Here is an 11,823-nt window from a genome sequence, read left to right as displayed (position 1 = left end):
TCCAGCCTAGTTCGGCAAGGGTGGAAATTGGACTATTATGGTCAGTTAACGCCCTTGCCTCGGGAAGATGAAATCAGTGATGAACAGTATGTATTTGGTTTGTCCGAGACTCAGAGCGGAGGTCTACCATCTACAGTGGGGAGTGAGATGATTGCTGCACTGTATTAGATGCAGACAGGTAACACTATCAGGGTCACTTTATATAGTACGGGGTAGTAGCTTAGTCTTGTGGTTAAAGCATTCGCTCGTCACGCCAAAGGCCGCGATCCATTTCCCACTTGGGGACAATATGTATACGTCATTACTGCAGTCCCCCGATGTCATATTGCTAGAATATTGTTACAAACATCATAAGACATACTCACCCCATGAAGGAACAGTGTTGAACCCTTGAAGGCATTTAAGTAAAACATTTTTATAGTAAATTCAAGAGCATCGACATCCATAGGCCGAGATCCATTTCCCACTTTGGCACAGTATGTATACGTCATTTCTGCAGCCCCCCAGGTTATATTGCTAGAATATTGTTACAAACATGGTAAGACATGCTCATTCCTTGAAGGAACAGTGTGTCATTTTCATTAAATTCAAGGACACTAACATCCATATATAAACTCATTGTTATGTGAAGGTGTTAATCAGTGCCTTCAACAGTGTTCATGGTTCTCGAGGCATCATTTGATCTACACACGTTTGTACAGGTAAAGTGGCTGGTTCTTCCCTTCAGACAGTGTGTAATAGCCATCTCCTTTGGGAGTCCAGGCAACAGATTCTCCACGTGGCTCAGGATGGTAGGGTAATTTTGCAGGTGCGTTCTTTACAGCAGACACATAATCGCCGTCAGGCACAGCCCAATAGTACACTGCATCACGGGCCTTGATCAACATCTCTTTGCCGTCGGGGGAGATGTCACAGCCGTTGGGGTCGTTGTGGGTGGAGGTGATGGGGACGCGCTCGGAGGGACCTGCATCCACGGTGGTACCTCCCCAGCCGAAGGATGGAAGTTTGGCAATGAGGCCACGCCCTCCATGGACCTTGGACACCACGTAGGTGTTTCCGGCTGGGTCGACCATCACACACTCACAGTCCTGCTCTGCCCATCTGTAATATATAATCGGGAAATTGGAAATTGTGCACCAAAAACAGATACATGCCATAGTATTCCAATTGCGTGGATCGATGCTCATGATGTCAATCACCGGATTGTCTGGTCCAGACTATTTACAGACCGCTGTCATATAGCTGGAATATTGCTGAGTGCGGCATTTCTCGCACAACCTTAACTTTCCAGATCTTAGGAAAATGTGAGTCAGAAAAAACTCAGCATCCAGAGGGTTAAACAATAAACAAACAAAGATATACTAATCACCTGAGTCAGGGGCGGTCGGGTAGCCTAGTGGTTAAAGCGTTCGCTCGTCACGCCGAAGACCCGGGTTCTATTCCCAACATGGGTACAATGTGTGAAGCCCATTTCTGGTGTCCCCCGCCGCGATATTGCTGGAATATTGCTTAAAGCGGCGTAAAATAAAACTCACTCACTCACTCACTCACGCACTAATCACCTGAAGTGCAACTGGTCCAGGACATTGAGCGTCTGGTCCTTGATGACAGCCGGTTCCTTCACCCTGTAGATAATGTCCTTGGCGCCGTCGCCCGCGTGGTCCCCCGTCTCTGCGATATAGATGCACGACCCCGCCCCAGGACACGGCCCCACTGCCAGGTCCTCCCAGTCGTAGTTGGCAATGTGAGCGATCTTCATTGTGGCCAGAAGCTTGCCTACATTGAGAGGACACGTAGGGTTATAGTACAACGAAGAGAGAGAGAGAGAGAGAGAGAGAGAGTACTCCCATTCTTTCAAAAAGGCTTACAATAGTTAGTCGTTGTGCTGAGGTGATTGTTACTCCCTTTCTTTAAAATAGTCTAACGATTGTCACAGTGCTAAGGTGATCGTAACTCTCATTCTTTAACATAGGCTTACTCTAGTCATTGTGCTAAGGTGATCATTTAACGATGTTACACCCATTCTTTAAAATAGTCTTACGAGAGAGAGAGAGGTATTTGTGTCATTCACATACTACTTGCAAATGCAAATATTCAAACATATTGATCAAAACAATTAAACAATTATCATCTAAATGGACAGAAAACACTTCCGAGACAGAATAGAAGCCTTGAGCGACTACATACCCGAGTCAGCCGCTATTGCGAATATCCTGCTGCTGTCCCCTTTGTCGTTCTGGGTGTACAGAACACCAGCGTGTTCCCTGCTGGCGGCGAGTCCAGACGCCTCGTCAACTTCATGGCTCCCAACTATTCCCACCTGCTGAGCAGAGCTAAATTGGGGAGTAACTGGAAAATAGGAAGAGTAAAAGTATGTAACTCACTTTCACTTTCTTGCCGTGACAAATTGTATATTAGTTGATATGATGAACCGAGTGGTCAGGCTTGGTGACTTGGTTGATTCATCGTCATTGTACCGAGACCGAGCTCATAATATCAATCACTGGAGTGTTTGATCCAGACTCTGTTACAACAGGCTACCGTATTATACCTAGAATATCGCTGAGGGTGGGGGTAAATAACAAACAACCAAAAGCTGTCAACGTCAACGTGGTTGTTTGTTTGTTGTGGCAAAGCTATTCCCGCTATTCCAGGGCGTCCTGCAAAATGATCAAGCACGGGCCAGACAAACCAGTGATTGATATTATGAGCCCCGCCGTCGGGTGCGATGAAACCCAGTCAATCAAGTCACCCAGCCAGGCCACCTGGTCCTTTAGGTTTTGAGGAAGAAATCACAAACTGAAATACATTTTTTGTGGACGATTAGCATTTACCAATAATATGTTAGCGTTAGAGTATTTAATTTCGTGATCATTAGTAGAACCTTTAAGTTTTCTTACAACCGCATTAGTCCTTTTCGTTTATTTATGGTTTCCATTTAATCTATTTGTGTATACATTATGTATTTCTTTCTAGAATGTTAATTAATAAAGTTTGTTAGAGAAATAAATTCATATAGCATTTTTTTAAACTATTGCTACAACCCGTCACCCCTACAATGGGAGATGGAATGATCGATTTCCTAGAAATAACTTGTCTCGCTGATTTCCAAGACATTAGTTGATGAGTATAAGCAGTGAACAACGGGTTGCAATGAAATTAAAACATATCTTTGGACTCAGTTTGGAGTGCTATTATTTTGTCAACTTCTTTTTGAAAACCAATGTGTTTTGAACCAGGCAAAACTGTGTATTTTAACTTTGAACTTCAGTAATTATAATGGTTACATTTAAAACTACCTGTGACCCCTTCTCAGACTTTTCTGACATAGGGTCCTTTGTTCCCTTTGCAGATACGCATGCCAAGAGGACATCGTTTTCAAAGAGCTCTTGTCGTCATGGACATATTATTTCTAAAAAAAGCTCGGTTCAAAATTAACATAAGAGTTCTGTACTCTACAGTGGGAGCACATCAAATTTCAAAACACAGTAGGTTTATATCCTAATTGAATATGTTTCAGTGCAATTTTCTTTTGTTGAGCGGCTGTGATGGACATCATTAATTAGCTCTGAAAAACTGACGACCTACCTGCTCTTGAAATGTGAACACATGCTAGCAATACACAAATAGCATACATCTTTAGCGTTGAGAGACCGACTGCCACGTAACTTTGACCGTGATGTGATCCTTTATATATATGCCCCTTATCTGAGACAATGTCACTCTTCACTGACAATAGATAAGTGTTCCACATACAGCTGCGCTGCCATCACCTGTGGCTTGGAGGCACCGTTGTTAACGCTGCCAGATTACAGGTAATCAATGTGGGTCAAATCTAAATAGAGGGCCACTTGAATAAATGTGGCTTCTTTCAGCGATCCCTAGAACTGATATTTGTCGCATAGAGTAAATAACGTCAAAACCCTTTCCATATCCAATAGGAATCTCTGCATTAAGCAGAGTCGATTGTACTATTTCGACTATAGCATGAACCTGTGTTTATGAATCCTTAACAAATAGTAATGATACCAGGTGTTCGCGAAAAGGTGAGCATGTCCTGACCCACCGGTGGCACCCGTCACAAACACATGCAAAGGCAAAGAAATGTTATCTGGGTTCATGTACAAAAGGAATCAACCGTACAAAGGAACACATAACGCTTAAGAAATACACTAACCTTCATGTGTGTGTGAGCATTGACGAGGTCGTGGTCGTGGTCGTGGTCGAAGACGTGTGTGTGTGGGGGGGGGTGGTGGTGGGGGGGTGGGGGGGGGGGGGGGTGGAGGGTGGTCATCTGGTTTGTTATAACCGTAGTGAGGCACGGGGGGCCCAGTCGTCTAAGGTGCCGTGATTCGCTGTGCAGAGTTGCGTCCCTTGGGCGCGCCAGAAACTTATGATTGTGGGTTCGAATCCCGGTTCGCCCAAATTATGTTTGTAGGTTTGTCAGCACCATACCCGTTTTCGTGGGTTTCCCGGAAGTGGTAAACGTCTGAGACCTGCATCACTTTCCTTTCCGGGCTTTCCTCTCACATTTAGCTGATACGCCGCAACATAACTGGAATACTGTTAAAAGCGGCATTAAACTCAACTCACTCACTCACTATAACCGTCGTTCAGTGTACTGACGATGCGGATCGACCGATCGGGCTCAAACATTTAACCGACCCGTGAAGATCCAGGTTAGAATAGATCTTCAGCAACCCATGCTTGTCTTAAAAGGCGACTATGCTTGTCTTAAGAGGCGTCTAACGCGATCGGAGATCAGACTCGCTGACTTTGTTGAAACATGTCACCGTATCCCTATTGCGTGGATCGATGCTCATGATGTCAATCACTGGATTGTCTGATCCAGACTCGATTATTTAAAGACCGCCCTTATATAGCTGGAATATTGCTGAGTGTTGCGTTAAACAACAAAAAACAAACAAAACAACATCTGCTTGAATATCTCATTTGCATATTTATCGAAGTTTATCAAATTTATTTATTGCGTCGTTAACGCTATCCATTACACGATACAAAAACTATATTTGAGCTCTACAGGAAATCGGGTGCGGTTTCGCTATCCCACGACGACAGTGCCCACGGCAGAGTACAGGTAGATGGGTTTATAAAGTCCCTCGCCTACGGTGTAATAGCCGTCACCTTTGGTCGTCCATGCGACCGATTCTCCAAAAATCTCCTTCTGATCATAGGTCACTGTCGTAGCCTTGCCCGTCACCGCCCCGACGTAGTCTCCGTCGGGGACGGAGTAGTAATAGATGTCGTCCCTGGCTTTGATGAGCACTGCCTTTCCGTCGGGGGAGATGTCGCACCCAAGAGGGTCGTAGTGAGCGGTGCTGGTTGAGAGTCGGGATGTGACGGTGAGGTCAGCGGGCTGGCCACCCCAGCCGAATGAGGGAAGCTTGGCCATAAGGCCTTGGCCGCCCTGAACACGGGAGACAATGTAGGCGTTGCCGGCAGGATCGACCATCAGACACTCACTCTCTGGCTCGCTCCATCTGGACAGAGATTTACAAGGAATGGGTGAGTGTTGGGGTGAGTGGGTTGATGAGTAGGTTGATGAGTGAGCGAGTTGTTGGTGTTTGAGTGGGTGAGTTTTATGGTTGAGTAGTGAGTGTTTGCGTGAGTGTGTTGATGAGTGGGACAATGGGTTTGTTTGTTTGTTTGTTGTTTAACGCCGCTTTCAGCAATATTCCAGCTATATGACGGCGTTCTGTAAGAAATCGATCTGGACCAGACCATCCAGTTCTTGACATCATAAGCATCGATCCAATCAATTGGGATACGATGACATACATCAACCAAGTCAGCGAGTCTGACCACCCGATCCCGTAATGAATATTTTGTGAATATATATATATATAATCTTTCAGAATTCCATATGTACTTTAAATAGATATGTAATATTTTTCAGTTACACCGCTATTCAGTAATATGAATGTCTGAAATGTACGACCTTTTAAATGAGACATGGTTATTCATAAATGCGAAAAAAACGTTAATAAAACGGAAGAACTCTATCTCTATCATATTCGCTGTCTTATTTTTATTTACGGGGCCGTTTTCGCCAAAGATAGTGAAGGCCGTCCTCGCAGTACCAGACAATGTGACCTTCCACATTGAGGTCAGCCGAGTGACGACACGTGTGTGGTTTACAGTGAAGCCATGCAATATCACAAGGCAAAACACAAAGCATTATGTTTTGTTCATTTGTTTGGTTTTAAACGCCGAACTCAGCAATACTCCAGCTATACAACGGCGGTCTGTAAATAATCGAATCTGGACCAGACAATCCAGTGATTGACATCATGAGCATACCTTTTTAAACATCACCCAAACCCGATCCCCGAACCATCACCACAACCAAACCCACGTCCACCCCTTCCCCCACCCCCACAGCCACGCCCACATTTGTACCCGATCCCAGAACCACCTCCACCCTCACCCACACCTACACTTACAACCCACATTGCTCTCACCCCACCAGAATATCAAATGGTCCTTACATCGCGTCTACAAGATTTGTTTGTGTGTTGTTTAACGCCGCACTCAGCAATATTCCAGCTGTATGACGGTGGTCTGTAAATAATCATGTCTGGAACAGACAATCCAGTGATTGACATCATGAGCATCGATCCACGCAGTTGGGATACAATGACATGCATCAACCAAATCAGCGAGCCTGACCACCCGATCCCGTTAGTCGACTCTTACAACAACCATAGACGCCTTTTACGTCAAGAATGGGTTGCTGAAGACCTATTCTACCCCGGATCTCCACGGGTCTCGCGTCTACCAGAAGGAACTGATCACCTGTACTGCAGCTTGTCCAGGTAAGCTATGGCTTTGTCCTCCAATGTAGCTGGCTCCTTCACCCTGTAGACGGTGTTCTGTGAAATGCCGTTGTGGCTGCCGATGTCCCCTATATAGATACAGGAGCCGGAGTCGGGACAAGGACCCACGGCAATGTCCTCCCAGTCCCAGTTGGTCGCACCCCTGATCGTCAGGGTGGCCTTTAGAACACCTGTTAGAAAGTCCGGCAAATCGAGTTGGAATTCAAGATTTATTAGACAGTGGATATTTAGTCAAATGTTTATCTTTATGTATTGCGTACAAACTGAAAACAATATCAGTGAGGCGTCCTGAAAGTTTTATTTCAGTCCAGTGATTGACATCATGAGCATTGATCCACGTAATTGGGAAACGATGACATGCATCAACCAAGTTAGCGAGCCTGACCACCCGATCCCGTTTGTCGCCTCTTACGACAAACATGGTCACCTTTCACAGAAAGCATGAGTTGCTGAAGACCTACTCTACCCCGGAAGTATGTACTGGAAGTAGATCGGATGACATTACATAATAATTCATTTGAGTGAAATATCGTTTATTTATATATTTATTCTTTGACGGAAAAGTAATGAAATACATAAAAGCTAAATGCCTCGATTAAAAGCTTGAAGAAGAGGTGTTAAAAGGACTCTTTTTTGTCCACAGGAAACGACTAATAAAACATATATACCCACTGGTTTCTAACACCGGTATGGTGCCAGTGAACAAAAAATCGTTATTTCGGATTCGAACCAATGATCACTAGATTTGTAGCATAATCCGTGCCATATTAAAACCACAAAAAGGGAATTATCAAAACGAACTATTTGCGGAAGGATCAGTCGTTATTCAGTTAATGTGAATCATGTAATATCCCTACGACCTTGCTGCACGAGGTATTTGGGAGATAACGGAATAAGCCGAGTAGACACGAGTGAGGTTGATGCTGACCTGTGTTTGCGTCGATGGCATACACCTTGTTCTCAACGGTGCTACTGGTGTGGTCGTTCATTCCATACAAAATCCCATCATGAATTCGACTGGCGGCCAATCCAGAAATTTCGTCCAACGCGGCGCTCTGAAGACTGGACACTCTGCTTGCGTCGTTGAAAGTCGGCACTGCCGCTTGATTGACAAAAACAACAGTGAGTGAGTGAGTATGGTTTCACGCCGCTTTTAACAATATTCCAGCAATATCACGAAGGGGGACACCAGAAATTGGCTTCACACATTGTACCCTTGTCGGGAATCGAACCCGGGTCTTTGGCGCGACGACACTTTAACAATTAGGCTACCCACCGCCCCGGAGGAAGGAAACGAAGAGAGCGATGACACACAGTCACACATTCTAACAACTCGTTTCTCGGCTCTTACAAGCATGTGATACAAGGCATATTTTGCCCTGTTACATCCAAGGGGCCGTCATTTTACTAAGTATACTATATCCTACCTGTAAGGTGCGCTATCACCAACACTGCAGCTGTTAAGCAGAACATGTTTCCTCTATCTGAAAATTAAACTCACTCGTGACAGACTCGGAATTTCAAACATTCGTGTCCACTCGGCAGTCCCATTTGTTCACTAGGGGTTGTGAAGTTTACGATGTCTTGAAGACAATGCTATTTTCAGCGATGTATGTGTGAGCGAGTGAGAGTGAGTGTGTGTTTGAGTGAGTGAGTGATTTAGTGACTATAATGTACCATAATCAGGCAAAAATGAGACAAGTTTTTATCTAAGGTAAAAATATATTTCAGTAAAGAGAACGCGGCCATACATGGAGTTGATTAAATGTGTTCATTCTTGTTGAGGGGCGGTCGGATAGCCTAGTGGTTAAAGCGTTCGCTCGTCACGCCGAAGATCCGGGTTCGAATCCCGACATGGGTACAATGTGTGAAGCCCATTGCTGGTGTCCCCCGCCGTGATATTGCTGGAATATTGCTAAAAGCGGCGTAAAACCAAACTCACTCACTCACTCACTCATTCCGGTTGATATCGATATGTAAGGATAAGAATTTATGGATGAACGTTATCAAGCAAGTTATATACAGAGTGTTGTTGACAAGTATATACACAGGTAGGAGGCAAAGTTTATACAGAAGAGTAGATATCAGATGTAGTTTTACTGGAGTGGAGAAGCCTGTTATCTACACACAAGGGTAGTAACGATAGTTATCGGTGAAGTCAGTGACATAAACAAAGAATGAAGCCAGTTATATAAACAATAGGATTTTGGCTGATTGGGGTCTTTGATGAGTTGATGGTACGCCGGGATATGTAATAGCCTTGGTCACGGTTGATTGAAGGTTGGAGTCTTTTGATGTTGATGGCTTCTTGTAGTTTCCTGATCTTGAAGTCTTTGAGGTTGGTGGCGAGGGTTGTAACTCTCTCCCACTGAATGCTGTGGCTTGGGTTGTCACGGAGGTGGTCTGATAGAGCTGATTAAGAGTCATCTTTGGAGACTGAGCTTCGATGTTCTTTTATCCGGGTTTTGAGGGGCCTAGATGTTTCTCCTATGTAAGCTTGTCCACAATTGCACGGAATGTGGTACACTGCTCCTGATGGTTCTAGCTTGTGGCGGGATGGTGGTTTCCCTGTGGCTTTTATTGTGTTCTGAATGGTATGACTTCTCTTGAAAACTACATCAATGTTAACCTGTTTCTTTAATAGTCTCCAGCCACAAGCTAGAGGCATTAGGAGCAAGAACAATAAGAAGTTGTTCATCCATAAATTCTTATCCTTACTTACGTACTTCTAAATGCCTATCAAAGAAGTGATATCCTTATGATCTATAGAAGTTTGATTACCCGAGTTGGTGGAGAATCTGATCTCCAGATCTTCTTTGTTATTTATTCTGTTGCGTTTTCATTATAATTATTTATTTATTTCAAACTTGCTTTCTTGTAACGACGTGTTAATGATCCTACATCTACCTACAGTTCAACACTTAGTGCGTGCGATCTTGCAGATTTGGGCTGTAATTCATCTCTCACAAGATCGCAGATTGTGAGTACATTTCACCACGTGGGGTGAACAGAAGCAAAGGTTCAAAGTCGGGCGAACCTTTGCTTACATTCAGCTGTCAACGGATCCTAGCGTAGGTAGGGGACGCAACTCTTCAAGTGATGATGTAGCAGACACAACACAACGACAAGCAATAGTTTGAAGTAAAACAAAGAACAATCAATCACGCAGAAGCTTTATTTCATGTTTATTGCACAGTCAGAGTTAACAGGGTATTGAACATACGAAGATCCGGGGTAGACTAGGTCTTCAGCATCCAACGTTTGCCGTAAAAGGTGACTATGCTTGTCGTAAGGGGCGACTAACGGGATCGGGTCAGGCTCGTTGACTTGGTTGATGCATGTCATTGTATCCCCATTACGTGGATCGATGCTCATGATGACTGGACTGTCTGGCCAAGACTCGATTTATTTACAGACGGCCGTCATATGGCTGGAATATTGCTGAGTTCGGTGTTAAACAACAAACAAACAAACAAACAAACAAACAAAACGAATACACGGACTATCTGTGAGGAGTGAAATATGTTTGAGTGAAAGGTCCGAGCATTGGGGGGAATTTTCAACACTGTTTGTGAAAACATTGTTTGTTTATTTGTTTGCTGTTTAAGGCCGCTCTTGGCAATAGTCCAGCTGTGTAACGGCGGTCTGTAAATGATCAAGTCTGGACCGGACATACATTGATTGATATCATGAGCATCGATACACAATTTGGACTGGAAAACGTCAACCAAGGCTGCGAGACTGTTCATCCGATCCACGTAGTCGCCTCTTACGACAATTAAGCTACATCACTATGTTCTTACCGGAATCGGGGCGGTCGGGTAGCCTAGTGGTTAAAGCGTTCGCTCGTCACGCTGAAGACCCGGGTTCGATTCCCGACATGGGTACAATGTGTGAAGCCCATTTCTGGTGTCCCCCGCCGTGATATTGCTGGAATATTGCTAAAAGCGGCGTAAAACCATACTCACTCACTCACTCTTACCGGAATCCCCATGGGTCCATCTGATATAAATGTTCTGACAAATACATTGGCCAAATAGATATCCTGTACAATGTTATTACTTCCTTAAAAAGCTAGACGAGAAAGGTAAGCACAGTTGGGTGACAGATCTTAAAAATTGTTTATATGTTAATGGTTTTTCATATGTCTGGAACTACCAAAATGTTGGTGATGTAAATATTTTTTTGTATCAATTTCAGGAAAGATTAAAAGATGTTGCATTTCAAAATTGGTTTGCAAAATTGTCTGCTTCCAAATATTTATCTCATTATTCAAATGTTAAATCTTTGCTGAATCATTATATTACTCAACTACAGGATATGTATGACGGTTACCTGTCACTTCCAAATATTCATAACTGCAATAATGTCGATGTAATAAAACTGACTTCTGTATAAGATATTTAATTCTAGAAAAACGTGACTAAATTTATATTGTACTGACATTGTAATATAGGCCACGTGGCCCATATTACCGAATAAATCTGTCTGTCTGTCTGTCTGCCATTTGACAGACAACATGGGACATTGAGCTGATGTCAGACTGAAAACATCATGTTAGAAAAAGATCCAAGAAACCTCTGAACACTTATAGACTTGATATATCGAACGGTTTCTAATCGAATGCAAACCAGTGACTGATAGCATGAACGACAGGGTAGCTACGACGATGACACAGTACCAGCAACAGTCACAGCGTCTGACCACACGATTCAAAGGTTAGTAGAATCTCACGACAAGCACAAAGTCCTGGGAACATATTCTGATAATAATGATAATAATAATAATAATAATAATAATAATAATAATAATAATAATAATAATAATATTAACTTGGATAGCAGCGCTACATAATAGTATTAACCCGGTCTCAAGGATTAGTGTGCACACGAAGTTCATTCTCATCTCCCTGAGGAGTATACAACCCAAGCTGCCTATGAGGTGCTTGAAGGTTAACAGTCTCCAT

General features: G+C 43.6%; 2 protein-coding genes across 2 annotated transcripts; both read right to left on the bottom strand.

The window, feature by feature from the left end:
- Positions 1-403: 403 nt before the first annotated feature.
- LOC139460753 (uncharacterized) lies at positions 404-3,680 on the bottom strand. Its single transcript, XM_071242225.1, has 4 exons — positions 3,589-3,680; positions 2,188-2,349; positions 1,563-1,776; positions 404-1,101 (listed from the first exon to the last, which is right to left on the bottom strand). Exons 1-4 carry the CDS (start codon positions 3,635-3,637, stop codon positions 684-686), a joined length of 843 nt encoding a protein of 280 aa, XP_071098326.1. The 5' UTR covers positions 3,638-3,680; the 3' UTR covers positions 404-683.
- Positions 3,681-4,960: 1,280 nt separating this feature from the next.
- Positions 4,961-8,330, bottom strand: LOC139460385 (uncharacterized). The gene is made up of 4 exons (XM_071241879.1): positions 8,285-8,330; positions 7,786-7,959; positions 6,817-7,027; positions 4,961-5,501 (listed from the first exon to the last, which is right to left on the bottom strand). The coding sequence occupies exons 1-4, from the start codon at positions 8,328-8,330 to the stop codon at positions 5,063-5,065; spliced, it is 870 nt and encodes a 289-aa protein (XP_071097980.1). The 3' UTR covers positions 4,961-5,062.
- Positions 8,331-11,823: the final 3,493 nt, after the last annotated feature.

The sequence above is a fragment of the Haliotis cracherodii genome, unplaced genomic scaffold (genome assembly GCF_022045235.1).
Source record: "Haliotis cracherodii isolate W230 unplaced genomic scaffold, xgHalCrac1.p SCAF_14, whole genome shotgun sequence".
NCBI lineage: Eukaryota > Metazoa > Mollusca > Gastropoda > Lepetellida > Haliotidae > Haliotis > Haliotis cracherodii.
This window is presented reverse-complemented; position numbering and strand designations above follow the sequence as displayed.